General features: G+C 40.4%; 1 protein-coding gene across 4 annotated transcripts; it reads left to right on the forward strand.

The window, feature by feature from the left end:
* The first annotated feature begins 600 nt into the window (after positions 1-600).
* Positions 601-26,147, forward strand: CDC7 (cell division cycle 7). Of its 4 annotated transcripts, XM_019479132.2 has the most exons (13): positions 625-727; positions 3,329-3,433; positions 10,365-10,448; positions 12,149-12,284; positions 14,351-14,444; positions 14,530-14,672; positions 16,833-17,082; positions 17,726-17,821; positions 18,735-18,913; positions 20,593-20,675; positions 23,387-23,536; positions 23,852-23,936; positions 24,707-24,794. In XM_019479132.2, the coding sequence occupies exons 2-13, from the start codon at positions 3,340-3,342 to the stop codon at positions 24,708-24,710; spliced, it is 1,398 nt and encodes a 465-aa protein (XP_019334677.1). In that variant the 5' UTR covers positions 625-727; positions 3,329-3,339; the 3' UTR covers positions 24,711-24,794. The 4 variants fall into 4 exon arrangements, with proteins under 4 accessions (XP_019334674.1, XP_019334677.1, XP_014455199.1 ...); XM_019479129.2 differs by lacking the exon at positions 23,852-23,936 and having other exon boundaries at positions 601-701; positions 24,707-26,147; XM_014599713.3 differs by lacking the exon at positions 23,852-23,936 and having other exon boundaries at positions 24,707-26,147.
* Positions 26,148-26,416: the final 269 nt, after the last annotated feature.

Consider the following 26,416-nt stretch of genomic DNA (forward strand, 5'->3'; position numbering starts at 1 on the left):
CACTGCTCGGCTCATATACAGCTTAATGTCCACTATAACCCCCAGGTCCTTTTCTGCAGCCAGTGGCGACGCGTAGCGGGTGCTCCCGCACCCCGAGTGCCAGTGCACCCCCTGACCGACCACGCTCCCCGCTTCGGCAGCGGGCAGGAGGGAGCGCTGGTGCCCCCCACCAAGCGCCGGCTGACCGCTGCAGCTGCTCTCAGAAGCAGCTACAGCAATCGGCCCTCGCGGGATTGGCTGCGGGGGGGCCCCCCTGGGTGGCAGAATCGGCAGCAAGAGACCCCGCCCCGGTTGGCAGGATCGGCCAGGGGCAGACCCCCCCAGGTTGGCAGGACTGATTGCGGGGGGAGGTACGTGGCCCCCCGACTAAGGCGATACCAGTCGCCCACGTGCAAAGCTGCAACGGAGCACGCAGGAGGAGACCCTGCCGCGAAGACCCCGAGCTGCAGCCGAGAGACTCTCGCGGCACTCCCATAGTAAGGAAGCGCGCAGCCGCTAAAGTCAGGCGAGGAAGCACTGAGCGCGAGCCGCGCTTTCCGAGCTCCCGCCCCTTCCCGCGAGCCTTGGCCAATAGCAGCCCTGCTTCCTTAGGGCCGTTACCACCATTCCGGCCAGTCGCTTCTAATAAGCGCAGGGATTGGCTGCTGGAGGTCCTCCGGCAAAAGGCGGCAGCAGGCAAACGGAAAAAGAAGCAGCGGCAGGTAGCTGAGCGCGTCGCGGAGCCTCCGTGAGTCCCGTGCCCGCCCCTGCCCCTGCCCCTGCCCCTGCCCCGGGGAAGCGGGCGCGGCGCCGCAGGGGCCCAGATCTGGCGAGTTAGGGGGAGGACGCTGGGCTGGGGACAGGCCGGGCGCGTTGTGTGCGGTGCGGTGCGGTGCGGTCCGCCCGCGGGGACGGGGGTCTGGCCCGGCCCTATGCTGGGAGCCTCCTGCGCTGCTGGCGTCTGCTCTGCTCGCTCCCGGCTGGGCTGTGCGCAGGATCCGGCCCCCCGCTCTGGCCTCCGGGTGCAGCTGAGCCTTGTTGCCCCACGCGAAGTGCCTTCCCGTGTCCGTGCGGCGCTGGCCAGGCCCGGGATGGAGGTGAGAGGAAATAGTCTGAGATCAAACAGGTGTTTCCCCTTCCGGGATGAAGATGTCAGTAGTGCCAGCCCCAGCGTGTTTGAGCCGGGCACTCGCAGCCTCTGCCCCAGCCTCGTCCCCCTTTGTGCGGTTTGCTTTTCTTGTTAGCCCCAATAAGCAGCAGCCCTCTTTCCCTCGTGCAGCTGGTGCGCTCCCCTCCCGCGGAACACTCCCTGGTTTCCTCTTCAAATTGTGCTTCTTCTCCCAGCTCCTCCTTGTCTCCAGCCCTTCAGGTGCTCAGTCTCTGCCCAGCAACTCCCAACTTTGCTTTGTCAGGCTCCCTGTCTCCTTATCCCGCCATTGGAGGTTGTGTTCGAGCAGGGTGTCTGGTCTACTCCAAGTCATATCTGTTCCCTGCCTGTTTGCTGTCTCTCCTGGCTCCCATCTTCTTGTCCAAGCTCCTCATCCAGTGTCAGGACATTTCTACACCAGGCTGCTCAGCCCCTGGACCATCCAGCACCCGACAGCAGCTGCTGCAGGGCCGGCGCTCAGCTGTGCGGCACCTCCCAAGTCTAGGTGGTTCCATCAACTCATCTGTGCTGGCAGAGTGCAAAGGGCTGCCCTGGATAGGCACAGCCACTAAAGGGGCCCTCATTGCTGGCAGAAAGTGCAGGGCTATCTACTAGGGTGAATTTGATTTAAATCACTGGTCAGGAAGCTTAGATTTAATCGTTTTCTACAAAAAAGTGCATTCTGGTTGTTTGATATCCTTTATTCATTTAATTTCTTGAAACTTTGCACTTTTAGAGAAAGGTAAGGACTTGACTGTGTGTACACAAACTTACACAGAGACAGGCTGATGAGTGGGGAATCAGGTTTGTTGTCTATCATCTCTATATACTGCTGTTAACAAGGATGTTATTTCTGGGGTCAACAAATGCTCCCTATGCCTGAAGAAGTGAGTTTGTGCCCAAAACCTTGCAAAGAACACTTTTTACAACTATTTAGTTGGTCTAATAAAAGATACCACATCTACCCAAAAAACCTTGTTTACTTATGATCTCTGGAGATACAAATCCACAGCTTGAGAACTGAAACTAAGCATCACAGAGATAGCTAATGGGATCTTCTAGACCAGTGGTCTCCAACCTTTTTAAGTAATCACTTTTGGCATTTAAAAGCAATACAAGATCTGTGTACTGCCCCCTGCCCAGCAGCTAAGTCTGTGGGGAGGGAAGGGGGGGCATACTGAGGCAGAGAGAGGAAAAAATTATTTGGGAGTATGCCTCCCCAGCAGCTAAGTCCCACCTACCTGGGGCCCACTCAACTTACCCCTGCTCCTGCCTCTGTGGCACTGTCCCTCACTGCAGGGGGCCTTGATCTAGCCCTCGCCCCTTCCCTCCCCCACAGACTGACCTGCTGGGCTGGGACGTGCACATGCACGCACACGGGCACTCAACCCGCCCCCCTTCGTGCCTTGTATGGACTCCAGGAGGCTCCAAGATCTACCACAAGAGACTCTGAGATCTACTGGTAGATCAAGGTCACCAACCAATGGATCACTGTTTTAGACTGAGCACTGAGTCCCACTAGGTAGAGTGATTTTCTTTAATCTTTACTAATCTATAGAGGAGCCTCTGGGAGCCCCAAAAGATTGGGCCCCTATTGTAGTCCATGGCCTGTTGTTACCTATTTATAAAACTTTTTAAAAGGTTACATGAATATATTGTCTCAAATAGTATATAAATTATAATCCCTATTCCATGATTATATCTTTGAGCTTTAACATATATATATTTTTAATTTTAAATATATTTTTTTTTAAAGCATCTTAACCAAAAATACAATTAAATAAAAAATCTTATTTAAATTTTTAAAAATCCAGGTTTTTTTTGGTTGGTTGGTTGGTGTTTTTTTTGTTTCTTAGAAATTGTTGATTTTTATCCATCCTGAAGTACCTGAAGTGTAAGTATCCTTTCTATGGAAGGATACTGATGCCTGTTAAATGCTGTTAGGAACATATAAAGGCATAATTTGGCTGTTCATCCTCCCTTTTGCTGTAGAAGAGGTGGATTTGGCTGCATGTGTTAGTGTTCCCCTTTCTGACCACATCAGAGGCGATTATGATGTCAGTGAGCAGTGAAAGACTTACCCAGGTCACCTTCCCCCAAATCTCACTGGAGAGTGGAGAGTACTATCCCTCATATCTGTTTGTTCCCATTTTTTCTGGAGTCTTTAGCCACTGCCCTCAGCTCCTGACATTTTACTTTCAGATACCTTTGTGATGGAAACAGCACTGAAGGCTCATCAGAATGAGCAGCACCCTCAGCATGCTGAAGACTTCCAAAAGAAACGTGAACAGAATAGTAAACTGTCAGGTATATATTTGAACAATAGGCAATCGATTAGACTATTCTAATCTCTCCTTCCTTTCCTTTTGGTAACTCTCAAGATCAACAGTAATGTATGGTATGTTGTTGTTAGATACAGTCCTGTAGGACTTATACTAGGGGTGCACTGATAGAGGTTTGGGGGGTTGATACTGATAGCCGATATTTAAAGAGCTATATCAGCTGATACCGATCTAATATCTGATACAGCTGCCATCAAATGGTAAATCCTGTGTAGTAGAAGGGGCGTGGGGGGGGCAGATCAATGCCCGCTACAGTGAGAGAGGAGGCAGGGGCAGGCACTGCTGGGCGGGGGGGGGGGAGGGGGCGGTGTGGGACAGGTGCAGCTCATGGGGTGGGGGCAGCTCCCTCCACTGCTTGCACCCCTAGGGGGGCGCCCCTGGATCTGCATAGCTCAGCGCATGCTGCAGCTGTGGGATGGACCTGGTGCTGCGCGGGACTCTTCTTGGCAGAGGCTGGTCTGGAAGCAGGCTCTGTCAGTGCTGGGAGGAGGCTACAGCCACCCCTTATTTCACCACAGCTCCGCTCCCCGCCCTGCACTGCCACCCAGCGCAGCCCTGGTTTTCCCGGCATTTCGGTGGAGGTGGGGCGTTCAGGCGGGCTGTGCTGGGTGGTGCCTTGGGGCTGAGAGTGGAGCTGCAGCAAAATTTGGGGTGGCTGCAGCCTCCTCTCAGCGCCGCTGGAGCCCGCTCCAAGCCCAGCCCTCACCAAGAAGAGCCCCATGCAGTGCCGGCTTCAGCTCCACCCTGCAGCTGCTGCCCGCCCTGCACTGCACAGATCCGGAAGCACACGCCCCACCCAGCCCTACCTGGGTGCAAGCAATGGGAAGAGCTGCCCCCACCCCATGAGCCACGCCTCCATCCTGCACCCCCTCACAACCCTGGCTGGGCAACACCTGCCCTTGTCCCTTCCCTCACTGTGGGGGCCTTGATCTGCCCCCACTACACCCCTCACCTTCCGACTTACCAGCTGGAGGCAGCTCTCCATGCTGCCAGCTCTGCTCTTTGCTGGGGCATTTATTGGCCAAATTATCGGCCCCATCAAGCCTGTATCCGATGTAGACAATTTTTTTTGTTTATATTGGTACTGATCCGATATCGAACCAATGTATCAGTGCACCTCTAGTTTATATGAATTCTTCATGTAACAGTTTTCGAATGAAACTTTTCACGCTTATTTCCAGGTCTGATTCTGCACAACATGCAGACTATAAAGTGCCTTGCAGAATCAATGCCCTCATCCTTTTTAAATATTTATTTCATAATAGATCATTATAAGAGGATTTTTCAAATAACCGTTTTCTTTGGTGACTTCAATACTGGTGGCTCTTTACTTCAGTCTCCTAGTGAAAAAAACTGAGAGAGCTACTTCTCCATTCCTCCTCATAACACTTCTCAGCCTTGTCCTTTATATACCTATGGAAGTGCCAGGCTGGCTGAAATCCCATTCCTGTTCTCAGTCTCCCGCTTCCGTAAAAATGTCAATAGTGTTCTTGTTGTTGTTTAATAAGAACACTATTAAAACTAGGTTCAGCCCCCACTTGTTTCTTATAAACTGGCTAGCCTCTATTACAACAATGACTTCTGGTTACTACTGGCTTGAGCTTGATTTAAAAACTGAAAACAATAACTAAAAGTCAAAGGCATTGTCAGTCCGCTGCTCAATCATTTCCAGCAGCTTCTAGAATTGAAGGAGAATATTCTCCAACCCCATTCTGTTTCACAAATTAATGCATATATAGTTCATTTTAGTAAGAAAAGGAAATGTCTTTAAAATCTAACCTCAGGAAACTTCTTCCAGGACTCTTTAGATTATATGGTGCTAATGCTGTGGTTGTCATTTCCATCTCTTTGTAACAGGAGCAAGTTCCATGCTAAATGGGCATGGAATGCAAAAAGAAGACAGGTAGAGGTTGCTCTACTGCTCTGTCACAAAGCGTGAATTTCAGTTTGTGGCCACAACCCTGAAGGATCCATGATAGCAAGGGCTATATTGATTCAGCACATTTTACAAGTACTTGCCGTCTATTTCCTCTTCTCTGGCTAGAACAAGGGTGGGCAATTATTTGGACTGGAAGGCCACTTAACAAGTTCTAGTGAGCTGCTGAGGGCCGGGAGGCATGGGGGAAGATGCCACTTGATCCTGTCCAACCCACTGGGAGCCTGAGAAGGGGGGGCTGGCTACACCCTGGGCCACTCCACCCTGATGCATCTGGGGCTGGGCCAGGCCATGCAGCACAGACTTCTCGCTCCCCACATTCATTGCCCCTGCTCCAGTTCCTGTTGACACTGGTGTAGTCCTGGCACTGCAGCTGCTGACAGCCAGGCTCGCAAAGCAGAGGGCACAATGCAGGGCGCTGAGTAGCTATCCCACCCGCCCACTGTGATGAGCCACTGCCATCACACGGCACTAGGAAAGTTGGGGGTGGCTACCCTCAGCTGAGAACACCCCACCAGGCCAGCACAGACTTGCTTCCTACTAGTGCTGTGGCAGTGGCAGCAGCTCATTACAGTGGGTGGGCAAGCAGGACAACTACTCAGCATGTTGCATTGTACCTCATTCCATGCAGCCCCAGCAGCCGCAGTGCCAACAGGAAGCTGCCGGGGGGGAAAAGGGGGTGGAGGAGTCTGTGCTCTGCATGGCTCATTCCAGACCCAGTTAGGGCACAGGGTGAAGCCCTCCCTCCTCAGGATCCTGGCAGTGATTGGTGAGCTGCATGTTAATTGGTGGGCTGCATACAGACCGAATTTTGCCCACCCCTAGGCTACAGCCTGCCAGTGTAGTGCCTCTGCATGCTCTAGTAGCATAAGCTGTGTCTGGACAGACTTTTGGCTTAGACATTTGGTGAAGTCGAACTGAGTGGACTATTTATCTACCATTTCTTTAAAAAAGCCTGAAAAGTTACCTTGAGACTATTAGGTTGGTCATAAAAGGAGTCTGAAACCTTGTGAAGAGGTTGAAGGCTGTTGTTTTCAGAGATGTTAAAGTTGCTGTGTCATCTGTTCATAGGCTAAAGCTAAACTGTTATTTGGGGTGGGAACACAGGTAATAAACAACCTGTACATTGTGCCAGTGTTGGGGAGTTCATTTGTCCAAGCTCCAGACTTTTCTGAAGGGATTCCATTAACAAAAGAGGTTTCCTGTAGGAAGTTTATCTTTTTTTAGTAAAAACTTTAAAGATTCTAATTCCTAGGCACAGTAAGATTCAGCATGCAGAACAAAACTTTAGGTACTTGTTTCAACTGCAGTAGGGTTTACAGCAACTTAATTCTAAACCTGAACCATATTATTTTGAAGAATAATGTACTCTTCTAGTCTTTGAATTGTTAATTTATCTCTGATGGCAAAGCAATCTGATATGTAACTAGCTGGAAGTTTAAATATTTACTTTGCTTTAAAGCAAGGAGGTGGTAGATGAAAAGGATTGTGATGAGAAATACATCTTTTTATCACTTGTAGCCAAAGAATTGAGTCTCTAGGAGATTGAGTGTGCATTTTAACTGAAAAATAAGTAGTGCCACAAAGAGTGAAACTATATCTCTTATATTTGTCTTACATTAGACAGACATTTCCAAGATATGTATTGCCCTAACTTATTTTTTAAAATCAAACTTTTGAAGACTTTAGAAAACTCTCTTTATGTTTTAAGATTTCTTGTCACAAAATGATAAGCATCTGTTTGCTGTAAAGAACTTGGATTATGTACAAATATAAAAAACAAAATGTAAATGAAGAGGGAAGGCATTGTTTGTGTTCTGCTCGGCTTAAGTTTTTTTTTTTCTTCTTTTTACTCAAATTTTCTAACACGAGTTTAACATCTGTGGTGTTAACACTTCATTGTTAGTTGTGTAGGGCATCAGTGGAGTAAGTCCTCAATTGTTCAGTCTTAATGTCTAAAGTTTTAGTTTTGACTAACAACACTGACAGAACTTTTATCAATTCTAAAATGGCTATTGTACTTAGTTTAATGTGACTTTGTAGAATGGCAGCATTGCTGAGCTGCTTTACTTAACAACTTTGCCTCTCGTATTAATGGAGCCATAGAAAATTAAGGTTAGAAGGGACTTCAGGAGAGGTCATCTAGTCAAACCTCCTGCTCAAAACAGGACCATCCCCAACTAGGTCATTCTAGCCAGGGCTTTGTCAAGCCAGGCTTTAAAAACCTCCTTAAACAACTCCAAGACTCCACCACCTTGTAAGTAACCTGTTTTAGTGCTTCACCACCCTCCTAGTGAGAGTTTTTCCTAATATCCAACTTAAACCTCCCTTGCTGCAACCAGGAAGGTTGGTTATTATTAGGCTTAGATCCTACAAACTATATGGACAGTTCAGTCATGTTTAACATATTTATTTAAACGTTTCGTTAAAGTAATAATGATACAATATGTTTTCCAAAATGGAATCAACACATTGCCTTTTCATCATTGATCAGGCAATGAACGTTAGTTCAAACAAACAAACACACACCACACAAATTAACTCAGTTTCACATAGATTTCTTGTGTAATGCAGACCAAAGCTTAAGGTAACAGCTGTTAACAAGGACCTTTTAAAAGAAAGGAAGGAAACATCTTGGTTGTTAAGGAAAACCATGAGAGAATGACTGGTTAAAGTATACAGTCTCAGGAGGTCACAGAAATAAAACATGCCATGCCATCAAAACAGATGTAATGTAATTGCTTTCCTGCAGCACCATGCATGGTCTTCAGGTGGTGCAGACATGCCCAGTGTGGGAAGCAGCATTTTAAGAACAGTGAGGCTTTTTAGTATATACAGTTATTTTTAAAAGCTCCAATGCCTTTAGCTACATTTTGAAAATGTAAATTGAGAGGTCTAACAGCTCAACTCTCAGGTTCTTGATGGGAAGAAGAGCATTCTTGAGTCGTATTTAAGTGCTTTTTTTTGAATGATATCCATTAATTGAATTTAGAAAAGGGTATTCCTTTTTCCTTCATGCACAATAGATTCATGCTTGTTTTTTTTCTTTTGCTTCACAACATAATTTCACATGGTTTATTTTTATTACATGTAAGCAATAAAGCATTCTTGAAAAAAAGATCTATGATAAAAACCTCTTACTCTAACTACAGAAAACTAGCATAAATTCCATAGAATTCAGAGACAATGACCAGTTAGGAGCTTTTTGGTTTTTCTCTGCTTTTGAAATATTATTATTAAATCTTGTTGCTTAAATATGGACTTAAGACGCCAACAGCAGTAAAGAGTGACACCATTTGAGCCCAAATTTTATAGAGAGATTTCAGTTTTGAATATACATTTTCATCTGCATTTTTATAGTTTTTGTTTTAAAGATTAATATTTTAGTAGCAGTATAAGTACTGTCATGCAAGACCAAACTCTTAAAACTTAGAATGCACCAAAGATTGCATGAGGATAATTCTGCAGACCTCAAAAAGTATGCCTCTGGACAAGGCATCCACATGTGCTCTAATAAGGAACACTTATGGCCCTGTATACATTATATTTATGCGGCAAAGTAAGGTGTTAACCATGACATAAATGGCAAAGTTGCTACACATGCACCCAATTTCAGGTGTTTTAAAATGTCAGACTAGTCAAAAATGTTCTGCATAGACTGTAGAACATTTTTATGACTGATTTGCATGGCACCTTAAATTGAATGTGTGGCATGTCTGGGGCTGCCCCTGGGTTAGGGCTAGGGCCAGCAATCAGCTGATTGTCAGCCCAGGCCCTGGGACCACACCTGGTCAGGCTGGGTTGCAGGCACCCAGCTTTCAACATGCCAGTGCAAGGGGAGTCTGGGGTCTGGATCCCAAGCTCCCCCTGCACTGGCAAGTAAAAAGGGAGCAATTGAGATCTGATCCCTGACAATTCTGCCTCCTGCTGTGTACATGGAACAAGGCAGGAGAAGGTGTGCTTGTTGGGATCTAGGATCGGATCCCATGGCACCTTAACATAAATGTGTGATATGGGCCTTAAATAACAAGGACTCATTAACTGAGTGAAATTTCAGAGTTTATCAGAAGGAAGGCAGTATAACATCCTTGCCATGCCATCTAGTGCTTGGAGTACAGAATGCAGCAACTTAAAATACTTACATAATTCTTTGCTATATCTAACATCCTTTGGATGTTAGCAAATATATTTAAGCGTTCCTAATAGTTTAATTTTAAAGGCTTCCAGTGTCTGTCTTCAATTCCTCTAAGTTTGCCTCTTGGACATAATATTTTGCTCTCTGCAGTTATTGTGGTATTGCCTCTGAAATGGTGACAATCACAAACTCCATGAACATGTCAGTAAGCTGTTACTGAGGTATTATTATCTGTGGTTTTCTTCCCTTACCCGTTCAATGTGACGTGGCTGTCATAGTACAGATTTTAAAGACAAGAGATAGCAATACTATGAATAACCGTGCAAATAGCAGTGATGTCAACAGAGGCAGAATTTAAGTAATCTGAAATGAGACTTAATATTGAGAGTGTATCATAGCCATGAAATAAAGGTTTAGACCAAAAGAAAGCAAAAATAATATTTGTGGACTGTTAATTTTATTTAATTGAAGCCTAACTAAATTGCTTTTCCATTCACCCTTTAAGCTTTTGTATGGTCTTTGAATATGTGTGTTACAAACATTTACAGAAATGCCTCGGGTGCCTTGCACAAGTTTAATTGGAACAGTTTTACCACTTCCATCTGCAATTGTGAACCCCAAAAACTCATGCTTACCTTCATGAACTCAAGTCTTATTAGCATCAACAGGGCTATTGGCATGTGGCTATAGTCTGTGTTGTGCTACTTGTAAAGTGAACTTCAGTCTTATTTACGTTAGTTAAAGAATAATTTGTGGTCTGAAATATAAACAGCAAACTGAGTTAAGCCAAACATTTTCCAACTGCTTCCTTTATTTTCTCAACAGGAGTAAAAAAGGATATTGAAAAACTTTATGAAGTAGTGCCACAGCTTGTAAATGTTTTCAAAATTAAGGAGAAAATTGGAGAAGGTAAATGTGTATTTTTGTTTTGGCTTAACATTTGTATATCTTAAACTTACATGCATCTAACTTGACAAGTTATAAAACTATCCAGTGTAGTCCAATATTTGCAGATTTTTATATGGTGGCTTTGGTTTGCTTTTTAGTATTGTTAGAAGTAGATGAATTCTAATACTCAACTGCAAGTATGAAATATCTTTAATTACAACATTTAGAGATTTTCATACCAGATGCTTGAAACCTCTGGTATAAATACGCTTTTAAAGAACCTGCTTGATACAGACTGCCATATACTTTAAAACACAGTGGGTGTGTATACACAAGACACTTAATGTGCAGTAGACTAATTCTACTGTATATTAGCATGGCTTTTGCCACAATGTGCTAATGCGCTAATGTGCAGTAGAATTAGTCTACTGTGCATTGTGTCACAAAGACCATGCACCGGGCTAATGTGTAGTAGGGCCAGTTACTGTGCATTTAGTTAGTAGCTCTCATTAAAAGCACTAAACTTAATGCGCAGTAACAATCATGTTCAGTATCTACTACAGGTTCTTTTGGAGTAATTGACTCAGTGTAGCCATATAACATTTTATCTACCTATATTTGACTGTCAATAATACATGGTAAGATAAATGTTTGCAAGATTAGAGCCACAGACAGCTTAGAAAATTTCACTCCAGAATTTACATAAAAAATTCTTTTATTTTCAATTTTAAAGAATTTAACTAGAAATTTGTTGTAACAGGTCTTTGAGATTGTATTACGTGAGATAACTGATGACGTTTAAACTTCTTAATCTGCAAAATTAATTAAAAGAAAATTCCATATTTAACTTGATAATGTTCAAAAGAATACAGAATCTTGTCTTCTGAATAAACTATACACCATATTTAAATAAGGTTTTTGGTTTCATTTATGACCCTATTACTGGGAGTGAATATGTTGCTAGAAAGTAACATTGGCAGCTCTGCATCTTCTGTAAAGATAAGTTTCTATTTTTGCTGAGTTTGCCCGCAGATCATTTCCTTTCAGCAGCATTCCCTGCCCAATAAACTGCTTACTAGTTATTAACAGGTATTAGAGATACTTTTTTAACTCAAGTGATAAAGACTGTGTTCTTGTGGGAAAAGGTACTAGGTTGAATCTGCTAACAACTGATCTTCGTATACAGTTGAAGACTTGCATAATTATTGTAGATTTTATTTTACGTTTTACTCATCTGAAAAGCTCTTTATTTTGTACCTTCAGATTTCTAGAATAAAAGAGGGCAACTATCATCAGTGCAGAAACCACCTTTTGATGATTACTTCTGTGTTTACATGCCAAAATAACATACTGTCTAGTCTCTTTGAGATTTGTTTCAGTTTTAATGGCTGCCTCTGAATGTTTAAACTTTTTGCGTTCAAAATGTAAGCGCATACTTAAGTAACTTTATTTGCTCTCATCTGTCTCCTACCCCCACAATATGGCAAGTTTATAGTGAAGAATTGGTATAGATTTTAATGCCAGTTTTTTATAGTACAGTTTTAATGTGACTTGACATCTTTCTCTGCAGCTATAGCAGTCAGAATACTAATGTGAGTTGGAAAAATACTATCAGTTGAACAATGAAAACAGAACTAATCTAAAAGTTTTAATGTATACACTTCATAAGATGAAAGTATTAATTTATACACTTTATAAGTTGAAAAATAACGTTTTTACAGGTACTTTTAGTTCTGTTTACTTGGCCACTGCACAGCTGAAAGCAGGATATGAGGAAAAAATGGCTTTGAAACATTTGATTCCAACTAGTCATCCTCTACGAATTGCTGCTGAACTTCAGTGCCTTACAATAGCCGGGTAGGTAAACCAAAATACAGTACCTAAGAGTTAGCAAAGGATTTAGGAATGTAATTGCAGTTTCTGAACATTGTCGGAGGCTCTAAATTTGTATCTAATTAGTTTTTAGCTTTGCCACTTCACTGAGATATTTGACCACAACAAAAGAAAAAAAACTTTATTAAGGGCAAACCAGAAATGAAACATGTTAGTTACATTGCCCTTGTGGCTTTATGATTATATCAATTTGCAGCTTATTTTGTACTGGCTAGAAAAGACTTGCACAATAAATATGTGCACGCATAAAAGTGTTTTAGCTGGGGAATGGCAATGATAGAAGTTTACTAATGCAAAATTATAGGCACCTGGCACAACACTGGCAACACGCTGGGGAGGAGGGGCATGTGCCCCCCAGACTTCTGCACCAATGGCAGGACATAGGAATGGGGCTACAGCCTGGCTGAAGCCAGTGCCCAGAAGCAGTGGGGGCGGTGGCAGCAGTGGTGTACAGTTGTACCCTCCCTCCACTCTCAACGCTTACTCATCGTTTACGTGGCACAGAGTTCTCTTTACTGGTTTGGGAACACAGATATTTGATAGCTGCAAGTCTTTACTAAGCTTGTTCTAAACCAGTTGCTTCCTATGGGCTCCGTTCTGTGCTACTCAAGACATGCTCAACTGTAGGCTGTGAACCCCAAGTGGTCTGCTGAAGCCTTCATTGCAAAATGAAGACCAAAATCTGAGCAAAGCAGTCAAGAAACTGCTGTTCAAAATAAGTTACAGTGGGTACATCTAGATGAGATTCTTTACGACTCAATAGCATAGTTAAGTAAGCACGTACATCTGCACATGCTTACTGTGCAGTAAACCTCACTAATCACGAGTAAATTTGCTACCTGCAAATGCAAGTAGCAAATTCAGTTGCAATTTGCTACTGCACAGTAGCACTTATGTAGATGCCTGACCAGGGGCAAATCTACTCCCAATCAGCCAGCCACCAGGGAGCGGGAGATAGCTCCTGGGGGCAGGCTCAGTCACCAGAACCTGGGCCAGGACTCTGTCCCCCTGCCCAACAGCAGTGAGCTCCAAGCCCTGCAACTTCAAGACTTGGTCTGAGAGATCCTTATCTCCCAGTGCTAGCTCTGCAACCCTAGGGTCAGTGCTGGGGGGATACGGATAGTCACAGAGCTGGCACTAGGAGATAACTGGCCCTGCAGTTGCAGAGCTGGAGCCGACAGCTCCCTGCTGGCAGGGGCTGGGGAGCCTGTTCCCCACTCTACTCTGATCACAGAGCTCAGTAAGGAAAGGCTGGGGAGCTTGTTCCCTGCTCAGCTTCATAATCATGGAGCTGGGTGGGGAACAGGCTTCAGTTGCAGTGCTGGTGCTGGGAGAAAAGGATCTCTCAGCCCAAGCCCTGTGGTCATAGAGCTTGGCCTGGAAACTGTGTCAGTCAGGGTCAAGTCCCAGACCCACTGGGTGATTGAGGCATGGGGCTTGGAAAGTGCTGCAGGAGTGGGGCAGGTCCCAGCCCTCTGCCCTGATCCGCTGGTGGGGCAGTTAGCACCCTGGCTGGGTGGGGATTCTTGCTATTAGCTGCCCCACCAGCAGATTGGAGTAGGGGGCTGGGACCTGCCCCTTCACTGCAGCTCTTTCCAGGTCCCCTGCCTGGTCAGGAAGCTGGGGCTGGGAGTTCCCTGCTTCTGGGGAAGGGGGACATTGTCCCCCCACCCCTGGCAGCAGGCAGCCCCCCAGGGGCAGGAATCAATGTCCCTGCCCTGGCCAGGAGACAGCTATCTCCTGTCCCAGTGCTCCCTACCAGTCCCTGGTGGCAGCAGGGGCCCATTGCAGGGCCTCAGGAAGTAGAAGCAGTTTGCTGCCATTAGCAGCAAATCTGCTTCTGCTTCCCTACATGTGTAGATGCCTCATGAGTAAATTGCTCCCAGATGGAATGCATGTGTAGACACACCCATTATCTTACAGAGTTCCTGTTACCAAAAGCATTATTTCTATTGTGTCTACAAGCCTTTAATGTAAACCCTTATTTTCTACCTTTCCATTTACAGACGGTATTATGTTTTTTCCTACAGGGGACAGGATAATGTCATGGGAGTTAAATACTGCTTTAGAAAAAATGATCATGTGGTTATTATTATGCCATATCTGGAACATGAATCCTTTTTGGTGAGTCTCAGTCTTCTTTTTATTTGAACAGTAAAACTTAATTATGAACAGTTGCATAATTGTAGGATTCAAATTAATCTTTCAGGACATTTTGAACACATTGTCTTTTGAAGAAGTACGAGAATATATGTTTAATCTGTTTAAAGCATTGAGACGTATTCATCACTTTGGTATTGTTCACCGTGACGTCAAGCCCAGTAACTTCCTTTACAACAGGCGGCTGAAAGAGTAAGTCTGCCCAGATGACTGTTGAGATCTCATTTGGGAATGCATGCCTTGGCAGAACATAGTAAATTAAGTTCTTGGGGTTTTTTCCCTTCCAGCTGTACAACATGTGCATAAACACAAAAGCTAAATGTATATAACTTTTCTTATTTAGTGTTTAGGGATTTCATTAGGGTGGAGGAGAAGAAATAATATAGTAAGGTTGAAAGAAATGGTCTGGATTCAAGTGGCAAAAATTGTTCTTTAAAAAAAAATAACTGAATTTAAGATCACTGAATAAAACTGTAAAGTTGTTGCATGCTGTAGGGTGAAATTAATCTCAATAAAATCATTATGTTCTTGAATATTGCTAATATTAACCTTTATATTTTTGCACCGTATAGATTTTCAGTGCACTTATTGACTTGTTTGCATTTTGCATCATTCATAGCATGTGCATAGTAACAAAATTGTGCTTGAGCTTTCTCTCTTGTACTAAACTGATTTTTTTTTTTTTCAAACAAAGCCAGGTTGTTTTATTTTGTCTGCAAGTAAATCAAATTAAAGCTGTGCTAATGTTGTATTTTCCATACTTGTGAGGTACTGAGGTAGAAAAACGCAATAGCTGCCTTGCCTTTATTAGAAGTATCTTAGCAGCGTGATGCCTTGGTGAGTATTTCCTAACTCTCCGCATAGTGTACACCCTGTAGAAGGGATGCTGCTAATTCTCAGAAGATAAGTGCCTACTGTATTGCTCATTTACTCTACCAAAAGGCATTTTAGACCAGCATTCTTTAATTTCTAAAGAGTGGCATGTTCTCTGAAGTTGTGATTCAACTATAGCAATTAAGTAACAAAATGATGGCCCAGAATTATTCGTCCTTGGTAAATAATAAGCTTTTCTTGGTGAGTGGTTCTACAAAAGTTCATCGCAAACTAGTCAGTCTGTTTAAAAAAAAAAAAAAATTTTTTTTTTAAATCTCGTAGTTCTAATGGCTGCAAAAAACTTCTGTCAAATGTGAACTAAGTTTAAACTAATGCAGTCCTACCTTTTGAAGTGTGCAGCCAACTCCAGTGAAGATGCTGAGTTTTGCCCATATTCAGTGTTCTGAAAATGGAGAAGTTGTGTCAGCCTTCACTGCTTTTTGGTACCCTGCAGACAGCAATGAAATCTATAAGGATCAAGTCAGATTAAACTCCACTGTTGCCTTGGATAGTTCTGAGCTATGAAGGTGGGAGATACTGGTGTTGGCTAAGGAAAAGGACCCAGAAGTGAGGTTGATGGGAGGAATTGTAAACACTTGCTTGGGAGAGAAGGTGATGGGGAAAAAGTATATATAAATTTCAGGGGGAGGAGTACGTAAAAAAGGCAAAGACACTGAGAAAAGCTGAGGGAAACAGTTTACCACAAACAACAGAAGATGGAAGAGGTGCAAGGTTAGCAGTAAACTGTACTGGTTGAATAGTATTCACTGAATCCTAATCAGCTCTCACTGGTGTTTATCAAATAATCTAGAAATATTTTTTCTTGTATTTGGTCAGCACTGACTATGAGGCTTATTTTTATTAAATGTATGTAGTATTATCCTGTCTTCCTATGCTGTATGGAGAGAGGTAATTAGCCATGTTAGAATGAATTAGGCAGAGAGCAGGATGGAGGTGTACCTTCAAGACTAACTGTATCAGAGATGCATACATTTTAATGAACAACAACTCCCTTTGCCAGATGGTAATTCTCTGATTCAGTTAGTCCAGTGATTCTCAACCTCATTAGAATCAAGACACCGTTTGGAACATGGTAGCTCTTAGATTTCATTTGTTTCTTGGTTATAGGAAAAAAACAGTAATTTTTCTGTTGCAAAGAACTCAGAGTGTTTTTGACGCTATGGATTCCTATTTAAAATTGCTGGGTTTATCTTGTGAGTCACAGGTAGGTGTTTGCACACTTAGTATTGCATAGCACCCTTAAAGGGGCCTTGATGCACTCCAGAGTGCCATAGTACCCTATTTGAGAACCACTGAGTTGTTTATTAGGTGGACCTTAAGCGTGTCTTATGCTGCATGGGTTGAATGGGGATATAAACCTTTTCCTTAGAACAGAAGGTAAACTGTTTTTTTTTTTTTTTTTTTGTAAAGGCTGAGTAAGCTTTTATTTAATTTGTTTTTTAAATTTATTCCTTCTAGGTATGCCCTGGTAGATTTTGGTTTGGCACAAGGAACCCCTGAGACAAAAATAGAGCTCCTCAAAACTGTCCAGTCTGAAGGCCAGCAGGGAAGTTGCTCGCAAAATACACCCCATAGAAACATAGGAAGTGGGGTTTCTGTCAATATCACATCACCTAAACAGATAGCTCAACAGTCAGCCTCAAAATCATCAGATAAATGGTCCGGCTCACTTTCACAAATACAGATTAAACAAGGAAGAGAAGGAAAGGTTCTGAGTCTCTTTCATTAATATTGCTGTATAAGTTTTATTTTTAATGTACTACTTCCTCCAACAGGGGGAGATGTAATACTAGAACAGAACTTAACAGTTTTCAGTTCAAAATCTTCATGTAATGTGTGTGCACTTACACAATAGTTTAATATGTTGCATAAAAATTATACTTTTCACAAAAATTGAGCTACTTTCTCTACAACGACACTAGCTTTGTACATTACTGCACATCATTCAATGTCTCTTGCATTTAGGCTTGACATCAGGGGGTTTTCATGTAACATTGCATGCTGTGCACACCCAAAGAGGGTTTATTTAACATTTTAGTAACAGGCATCGTAGCATCATTCCCAGTCCCAGAAGTGTTTTTAGTCTGTTTTAGTTATATACCAGAATACAACTATTATACAGATGACCTTCAAGGCTGTCTTGGGGTACTTGTGAGGAATGATTTATTTTGTAAGTATGTTTACTGTTGTCTAGACTAAGTTTTCTTCAACTACAGTAAACTGATGCCTAAAAATTACTTGCATGCAGCTGCTTTTATTTTTAAGAGTGTGAAATGACATTCAAACTGACAGATTACAGCCCTGCAGTGTGTAAGATAGAATCCTTATTGTCCTTTTTGTTGGTATTATAGGAAGGGTCTGTGCACCATTCTATCCAGCGTTCTGTTTTTGGAGAGAGAAATTTCAATATTAATAGCTCTACACACCAGGAGAGCCCCACAGTGAAAGTAAGCAACACAGACCATTATTAAAACAATCAATTAAATATTTTGGTACTTTAAATTATTTCAACACATTTAACCCTAGAAACTCCTAACTACTACATTCTGCTACTTGTAGCATTAGAGATTACTGAACAGGATAGTAATTTTAGCAGAAATCTTACACTTGCTAAATACCTGTTAAATTGTACCCTAACCGTGTTTGTTCAGAAGTTGTTACTGTTATGATGCATCTGTCTCCCTTACTGATCTTATTTATGGTAATAGTTAAACATGCATGGGTAGAAAAACAGATTGAGAAATTATGCTAAAACACTTGTGAAATTTAGTTTAGTTTCTCTAGTTTCACCAACTGCAGCATAAAAAACAAGTCTATTAAACATTTTGCTCTATTGTTTATAAAAATGGGTATAATGTCTAGTGAAAACTAGACATTAGGAAGAAAATTGGGTTTTGACCAATGTTGGTATTTAAACGGTAATAGTTTGAGCTATGAAATGGAATTAGATGTTAGTCTCTTGAAGTATTATTTCATATAGTATTTTTCCACTCAAACTTCTGCATAGCTTTCTTTTTTTTTAAGAGGAGTGTTTGTCATTGACCTAATACCATTATCCTGGCAAATGCTTATTTGTTTTTGATACCACAAATTTACATGGTACATATTAATGAATCAGGTTTTTTTTCCCCCTGCAATGACTACTGATTTCCCAGGAAAATCACCAAATCCAGACGTCTTAAATCTGGCTATGTTTAATAGCCACTGGGATATTAGAAAGATTGGTCATCTGCTAGTACTGGCAACATGTTGCTGTAAATACTTTTGACATCGTTAGTATTTGGTTGCAGATTGGGTGAATGCATAAAGAAAGTTGTATTTAAAAATTTGTCACTTAAAAATGTAACATGCATCTTGCAGCTCATGAAGCAACCAAAGGTGATAGATGTTGCATCTAGAAAGTTAGCAGCAAAGAAGAAGCTAATTTCTACAAAAACAGCGAACAACAGTTTAGCCAGGAAAGGTGCCAGCAGTTGCCCATCTAACCTAACCTGTGACTGTTTTGCATCCGACAGAGTTTGCAGTATTTGCCTTTCAAGGTAATTTGCTTTGATATTGTAAAACTAACTACTGTGTTATCAAAGTTAGGTTATAAATTCAAGGCTTACTAGACAGCCGATTTAGGTAAGGGAAAGACTGCATTAGACTTGTGCATTGTGCAAGCATTAAAACATGCATGTTATTTTTAAGCTTACCCAAAGTTCTAAAGATCTTGTATGGCATTCTCTGCAGTTCTAAACTTCCTATTGCAGATAAATGCTATGTATAATTTAAATATCCCACACTCCAAGTCTCAAAGAAAAAAAAATCACTTGACTTTTTTTCTTGCTCTAACACTTGTTGCCTAATAAAACTATAGGCCTATGCCAAACGCATGGGGTACTAGTATGGAGAGATTCCTACTTTTAGGTATTTTTCTCCTAATTTCTTTGAGGTAAAAGAGCTTCTTAAAAGTTCTCTGCATTCTGAGAACCCTGAAAGAAGTTTTTGATAAACCCTGTTCACATTTACAAGGCTTTGTTATCATAAATATACTGGTATATTTATATACCTGTGTGTGTACATAAAAATATAAATATACTGGTGTATTTATGTTGTCATAAATATATTGCTAAAGCTATCCCAGCAACCCCTTACCTATTGTAGTTCTTTTACCAGTAAATCACAAACCCGTTTCTTAAAGAGAATATTTTATATCGTGAAAAGGATCTCTTTGCAGGTATAAACTGCATCTACACTAAGGCTTTTGTTGGCACAGGTATGTCTGCTAGTAGTATGAAAAAATTCAAACTGAATTTCAAACTCAAAAAATTCAAATGTTGGCAAAAGTTGAAGGTAAAGCAAACTTAATTTTTTTCCCCAGAGACTTTTACTCATTTAAAGGTGGCTTGAAAATGGGGTTTTTGTATGTGTGGTTGTTTATACTTGGTCCTCAAAATTAAATTTAGTACTAAGAGGGGGAGAGAAGTTAAGGTTTTATATTTTTCTTCTAATTAGAGCACATATGAAGTCAAGAGCCCTGATTAAGGAAACTAGAGGGATATTCCTCTTATGTTGGCCAAATAACTTGACATTTCAGTTCAAATCCATTCCACATGTGGTTAAGTTCCACTCAGATGAGCTATTTCTTGATTTTTCTAGCATTTCAAAAGTTCTGTTTTCACAGAGAATGTAGAATAAGGGGTTAAAATTATTCATTCAGAAAATAAAACTGATCGCTGTAATGAGGGCAAGAGGTGATGAACTAAAGGTAAAACATTAAATTCCTGTGTCAGTGCCCTTGTTCATAAGAAAAACAGGTTTGCTTACCTGCAGTTTAACCTGAGGAAGGAAAGCATCCACTGTTATTTAAACGCACTATAACACCATGCCTTCGGTTAATTTTAATTTTCCAAAGCATCCCTACGTACACACTTTTTAAATGGAAATCATGCTTCATCGAATTACACTGTAAAGTTCATTGTTAAAGTACACAAGTTTAGGTCTATGTACTGTTATCTCACCCTAGCTACTATGTACACTCAGTGCATTTAACATGAATTGTTTAAAATTTTAATAGAGGGAACGAGAAACTGTTGACATCTAATTAGAGAAGTATGTTTTTAAATGTTTTTAGACATGCTTTGTAGAGAAGTGGTTAGATGTTTTAGCCTGTAGTATCCATGACATTTTTCTGATCTATGTATTCTGTTATAATGTGCTTTTTATTATTATACAGGCGTCAGCAAGTTGCCCCTAGGGCAGGTACACCTGGATTCAGAGCACCAGAAGTGTTAACTAAGTGCCCCACTCAAACAACAGGTACTACTTGTATGACCAAAATCATAGACTTTTCCATAAAATCAAGTGATATGTACAAATGTGGAAGCCTTTTCTATTTACATGTGGAATTCATTTTATTGTCCCTTCCAACACTGTTGAAATACTTCCTGTTTTTTATTAAATGTTTATTGCTCAGAACAAGCTAGAAATGCTTTCAAATCTTTGAAACTTGAATACATTTTAATTCATTTGAGGTACAGAAAACAATGAGGTTTTTGGGGGGTTTTTTTAAATTGAACTTCCTCTGTCTTCCAACTATCAGATTAAAAATCCTGAAATAACCACACATTTTGCAGTTCAGAGGCTCTTAGAAAGATTCTGTTTGCTTTCAGAGTATATATGCTAAACATAATACATGCAGTCCTCAACTTATAAAGTTTCGAGTTGCAACGTTTTGCACTTGCAACGTTTATAAATTGACACCCTGTTTCAACTTTCTGACGTTTCGACTTTGCGCTTGATCTGATGCCACGCCACACCAGCAAACAAGTTTGCTGCATCGCCCATCTCCTGTCTGTCCAAACTTCCTTGGACACTTTCTTTAAGAAAGCAGACAAGACTCCAGAAAAACCTGCAGCCAAGACTCCTGAGAAGACTCCAGCCAACAACACTTCAAAAAGTCCAACCAGGAACCCTTCAAAAAGTCCAGCCAAGTCACCTCAAAGAAGTCCTTCCAAATCAATATGATTGCTGTTTACAATATAAATACGTTAATGTAGCTATATTACTCATCTATAATTGATCAAGTACAAAATTCTGGGTTATTTTTGGTGAAAATAGGGTATCGGGCCTTGGTTCGGGAACCAATCCCCCGTTTATAATATTGTTTCCTATGGGAAAATCGGTTCCGAGTTGCAGCATTTCGACTTAAGACACGGTTCTCAGGAACCAATTGTGTTGTAAGTCTGAGGACTGCCTGTATGTTTGCAAACAGATTTGTAAGATGATAAGAAAATGCTGATTATTTGATATTTGCAAACATCTGGAAATCAATGCATGTCAGATTACTAGTACTACTGTAATTGATACTTAGTTAAGATGGCTTATAAATAATTTGTCATCCTCCTTCTTCTACCCCAGACTAACCCCCCACCCTTTTTTACGTTAAATTTAGATTTAATATAGTTTTTATTGGTGCTGTATACGGAAAAGTATCAACCTATTTGAAGTTTAACAAGTCTGAATCGGATTGATAAAAGTATTGATAACCTAATAAAATGCAAAGTGAAAGATAATTTGAGCACCAATATAAATGCAATGAAAAAGACTGCTTATATGAAAAAAATAAAGACTACTAAGACTACTTATATCTTATTAAAGATGTTACTAAGATATAAGACTGGTGAAAGATAAGAAATATGAAGAAATGTTAAAAAAAAATCCTCAAATCCGAGACTGCCACTGAGAGAGGTTATAATCTTGAGATTAAAATACAGAATTACAAGTTCTATGCCAACTTGGTCCCAGACTTAGTTTGTGGCCTAAGTGATTTTGGGCAAGACTTTAAGGTAGTCACTTAACTTCCATTGACATCTATGGGAGTTAAATGCCCAGATATCTTTTGAAGATACTGACCTTCTTTTGTGGCTATTCTTTCCTACTTGTAAATGAGAGTAATACTTAATTGCCTCTCCCAGGTTTTGTGTTGCTAAATTAAACAGTGATTTAATACATATTTTTAAATCCTGTAATGGGAAGGTACTGTCTGTTTGCAGTTGCATCAGTTTAGCTAGTATCTTATTCTTCATTAGAAAGCATTAAACTAGTCCAACAGTTTCAAGTAACTTGGCACTTGATATCTTCTGAAGCAGTGTACTATTAGTATTTTTGGCAAAATAATTAAAGCTGAGATTTTGTCTAATGAAATATACAATAATTGCCAGCTCTTTTGAAAATAATTATTTTGTCTTCATAGAAAAAAGCCAGAGATATTAAACTTTCTCTATAAAATAGGCTGAGAACTTTTCAACCCCTCCCTCTACCATCCCTCAAAAAGTAAAAAATAGTGAGCCAAAAAAATATCATGGCAGACAAGTCTTCTCATAACTTTCCTTTAAAGCTGCAAAATTTCCATCCTGCTTTGGCTCCTTACCCAGAGTACTCTTTGTACTCTTTGTAAAACTATGAAAATGATGAGCCATCTCAAAACTGCTTCAATTCTTAAATGGGTTACCTTGTCAAATGGTTTCATACTTAGATGTTGTGAGTAACATCTTCACATCTTCAACACAAATCCATTTGAAATTGCCAAACTATCATAGTCACAATTTGAAATTAATCTAGTTTTATATATAGCCTTTCTTTTTTGTAGGTAAGCTCTGAAATTAGCTGGCCTAATTTTAAGTCATGCCCAAAAGGCTTAGTACTAGGTAGAAGTAGATCTGAATGCTGAGAGTGACTTCATGGTTAAAGTTATGTATATAGTTCTGTTTGGTAGATTTAGATTTATAAAAAGAGGCCCCCAGAAGTTATTGGGGATGTTCATATGAGTATCATCATTCTCAAGCTTCAGGATCAAATTCTAAAATTACTCTATACAAAAACATGAGTGTTTTGTTGGAATGAAATAAAAATCAATAGGTAATTCAGGACATTTCTTTTGTTGTCATCTTTTTTGGTAAATTCAGTGTTTGTTAAACTCCAGATGTGAAAGCTGTGGATTGTTGTTTATGACTCGCTTTCAATTGCAGCAATTGACATGTGGTCAGCAGGAATCATATTCCTTTCTTTGCTCAGTGGACGGTATCCATTTTACAAAGCAAGTGATGATTTAACTGCCTTGGCACAAATTATGACAATTCGTGGATCCAGAGAAACCATTCAGGCTGCTAAAACGTTTGGTACGTAAATTTTAATTGCAGAAAAAACTGTATGTTTAGTCTGTTACAAATCATTGTAATAAGTAATACATTTCTGTTTACATGTTTGATTAAAATCACTATATTGGCTAGGGACTTGACTTTTGGTATTTCCCCATCTACTAGCATAGAATAAATTTAAGAAAATACTAAGCACTTAAATACTAAACACCGGTTATTTTTTGTTTTAAGATTATAAAGCCTCTCTTCTACATTTAATCTTTAATTTGAACTTCTATAGTAAGTTTCATTATAAAGAATTCTCATACTGCTTACAAACTGTATCATGTTTTACAGAAGCACATCAGTTTCTCGGGGGGTGGGAAGGCGAACATAGCAACTCTCTAATGACTACTCTTGGAATTTGGTTAGAATGTTTGAGGTAATTTCCTTAATCTTAAATCACTCTGGCCAAAAATTAAGATGTAACCTTATTTTTAAAAGAAGTGTGTATGGGGGGTGGGTATAAGTTAGAATTAGGAAGTGTTTAATTCAACAGAACCTCTTAAAATAAATGTAAGTGTTATCCTGAAATTGTCCATAGCACAAGGAGAAACTGACAACACTCATTTTTATTCTCTAAAATGAGAAATGTAGATTGTGGACACCTATAATTAACAATGAAAATAGTTGTTTTTTTTTTCCCTCTAGTTCCATTAATCCAAGATAGTGTTGGCAAGAGAAAAGCAAAGCAAAATATATTAATTTTGATAGTGAATTTGACCAGAAGTGGTCAGGACTTCAGTTTTAATTATTTTATACTTTTGTGTATACGGTTAAAGAAAAGCTTTTCTAAGCCACTATGGTTCTGAACACTGCCTCCCAGAAAGTCATCAAGATGTGTCTTGTTGCCAACACTGGTTTTACTGCATACCCTGCTTCAGCTCATGTTGGAACATATGCAATAGCTTCCCTTCTCAGACCAGAATAGCTGAAATACAGCACACTTCAGCATACTCCTCCATGGTTTTCTATGGGACCAGTAGACCTTATCACTCATTTTAACATAGCATAAAACATGTCATGACTACTAAGTCAGCAAGCAAGATATTAAGAATAGAAGAATTAGTACCACTGAGATATGTACCACTGACATTAATTTGCAGTTGTATATCAAGTGTAATAAAAAAGTCTTACTGTTTTTCCTCTTAGGTAAATCAATACTGTGTACCAAGGAAGTCCCAGCACAAGATTTAAGAATCCTCTGTGAAAGGTTGAGAGGAACAAATAAATCAACAGGTGATATGCACACCAACCCTTCCTATGAACTTGCTTTGCCAGTTGAGACAGATAAAGTGGAGTTTGGTTCCCAGACATTCAGAAAAGAAATCTACCATCTGAAGGACAGCCATCGTGAAAATGGTGGTGGTATAGACATAAAGATTAGAGAAAAACTAACACACACAAAAGGCTGGGACAGAGTTCCTGATGAGGCTTACGACCTACTTGATAAACTACTAGATCTGAACCCCGCTACAAGAATAACTGCAAAAGAGGCTCTGATGCATCCTTTTTTTAAGGACATGAGACTGTAAGAGTACACCCAAATCTCTTGCCTTGATAGATATTTGCTTTGTATGAAAATATACAGTTGTACAGTAGTAATTTAATTTTACATTCCACCTTTAACACCTACAAATCTTTCATTGAAATATAGGTGCTGACAGGTGCTCACTCTTCAGTTTTGAGTTTCTGACACATACTGATCACTTTACTTGTGCTATAAAAACTGCCAGAGATTACAAAAGGAAGTTTGGCAGCAAGGGCAGGTAGGGTTGGATTTGGAACTATTCTCCTAACCCTCTGTTACTTGTTACTGGTTAAGTAAGTTTGCTAACCTCTAGCTTCATGAGTGAATTACAGTTGGAGTCAAAGTCTGGTAGAAAAGTGTCACAATACAAAAAAAAAAAAAAGAAACTGCTGGCAGTCCCAGATGCCAAGGATTAAATATGCATTATAATCAACACACTTTAACCCCTCTCCATTGCTGAAGTGCATTGGTGAAGGAAGTGTAGGAAAGGCTGCATTGCTTGGGTGAGGGGAGCAGGCAAATACTATATTTATTTTAAAATTCCTGGTAATATTTAAAACTAATGTGTTGCCATCACATTTAATGTAATGGCAACAAGAGGAATTATTAAATAACTCTAGTTAACACATGCTGGTTACTATTCTGTCCATACACAAGAATCCTTGTTCTGTTCATTTGGGTCTACTCACTTGACCCTGTTCTTTTCACACTGGAGATCCTAGTTAGATTGTCACTGGTCACAGTCGTCTCTTCAAAACTTCTGTAGAGAAGAATTTTGCTTTGTATAAATTGAGGATCAGGTATTGTTTGGTTAGTAGACCCCCAGAAAGGCATGTATTCCAGGAAATGTGTACTCTCTACCTACCATCTGTTTGGGCAGTGGTGAATACTGCAGTTGCCTGCAATGTACAACCTGTATTGTTCTCAAGTGAAGCAACAGGAGTTAACTATCAGTGTGAATCAGCTACCTCCTTGCTGATTCTGTCATATGCCATTTGCTGAAACATAACTGCTATGAAAAATTGTATTTTCATTAAATAAAGGTTTTATTATTATTTCAAAGATTGGTTAGAGGTATTACTTTTAAAAATGCCCAAATATAGATGATAAAGGGATTTCTTGCAGAAAGCAATATATTATAATGGAATTTTTTGTTCTCCTGTATAAATCCCTTCATGGAAAACATTTTTTAGTTGTCTTTACTGTACTAAGGATTGCGATAGTGCAGGGTGTCTTAATCTCAAGCAGATTTCACAACACAGCTGGCTCTAGTGCTCTATACAGAAAAATGCCTAAATTCCCTCAACCTGAAAGCAAGCATTCATTATTTC

The sequence above is a fragment of the Alligator mississippiensis genome, chromosome 5 (genome assembly GCF_030867095.1).
Source record: "Alligator mississippiensis isolate rAllMis1 chromosome 5, rAllMis1, whole genome shotgun sequence".
Lineage (NCBI taxonomy): Eukaryota > Metazoa > Chordata > Crocodylia > Alligatoridae > Alligator > Alligator mississippiensis.

Bases quoted from the DNA above. Each gene is read 5' to 3' on its own strand.
- CDC7 (XM_019479129.2), top strand. From the start codon at position 3,340: ATGGAAACAGCACTGAAGGCTCATCAGAATGAGCAGCACCCTCAGCAT. The intron at 17,083-17,725 runs GTTCTGAGTCTC...TTGGTATTATAG, and splicing joins AACAAGGAAGAGAAGGAAAG to GAAGGGTCTGTGCACCATTC. The intron at 23,537-24,706 runs GTACGTAAATTT...TTTTCCTCTTAG, and splicing joins TCAGGCTGCTAAAACGTTTG to GTAAATCAATACTGTGTACC.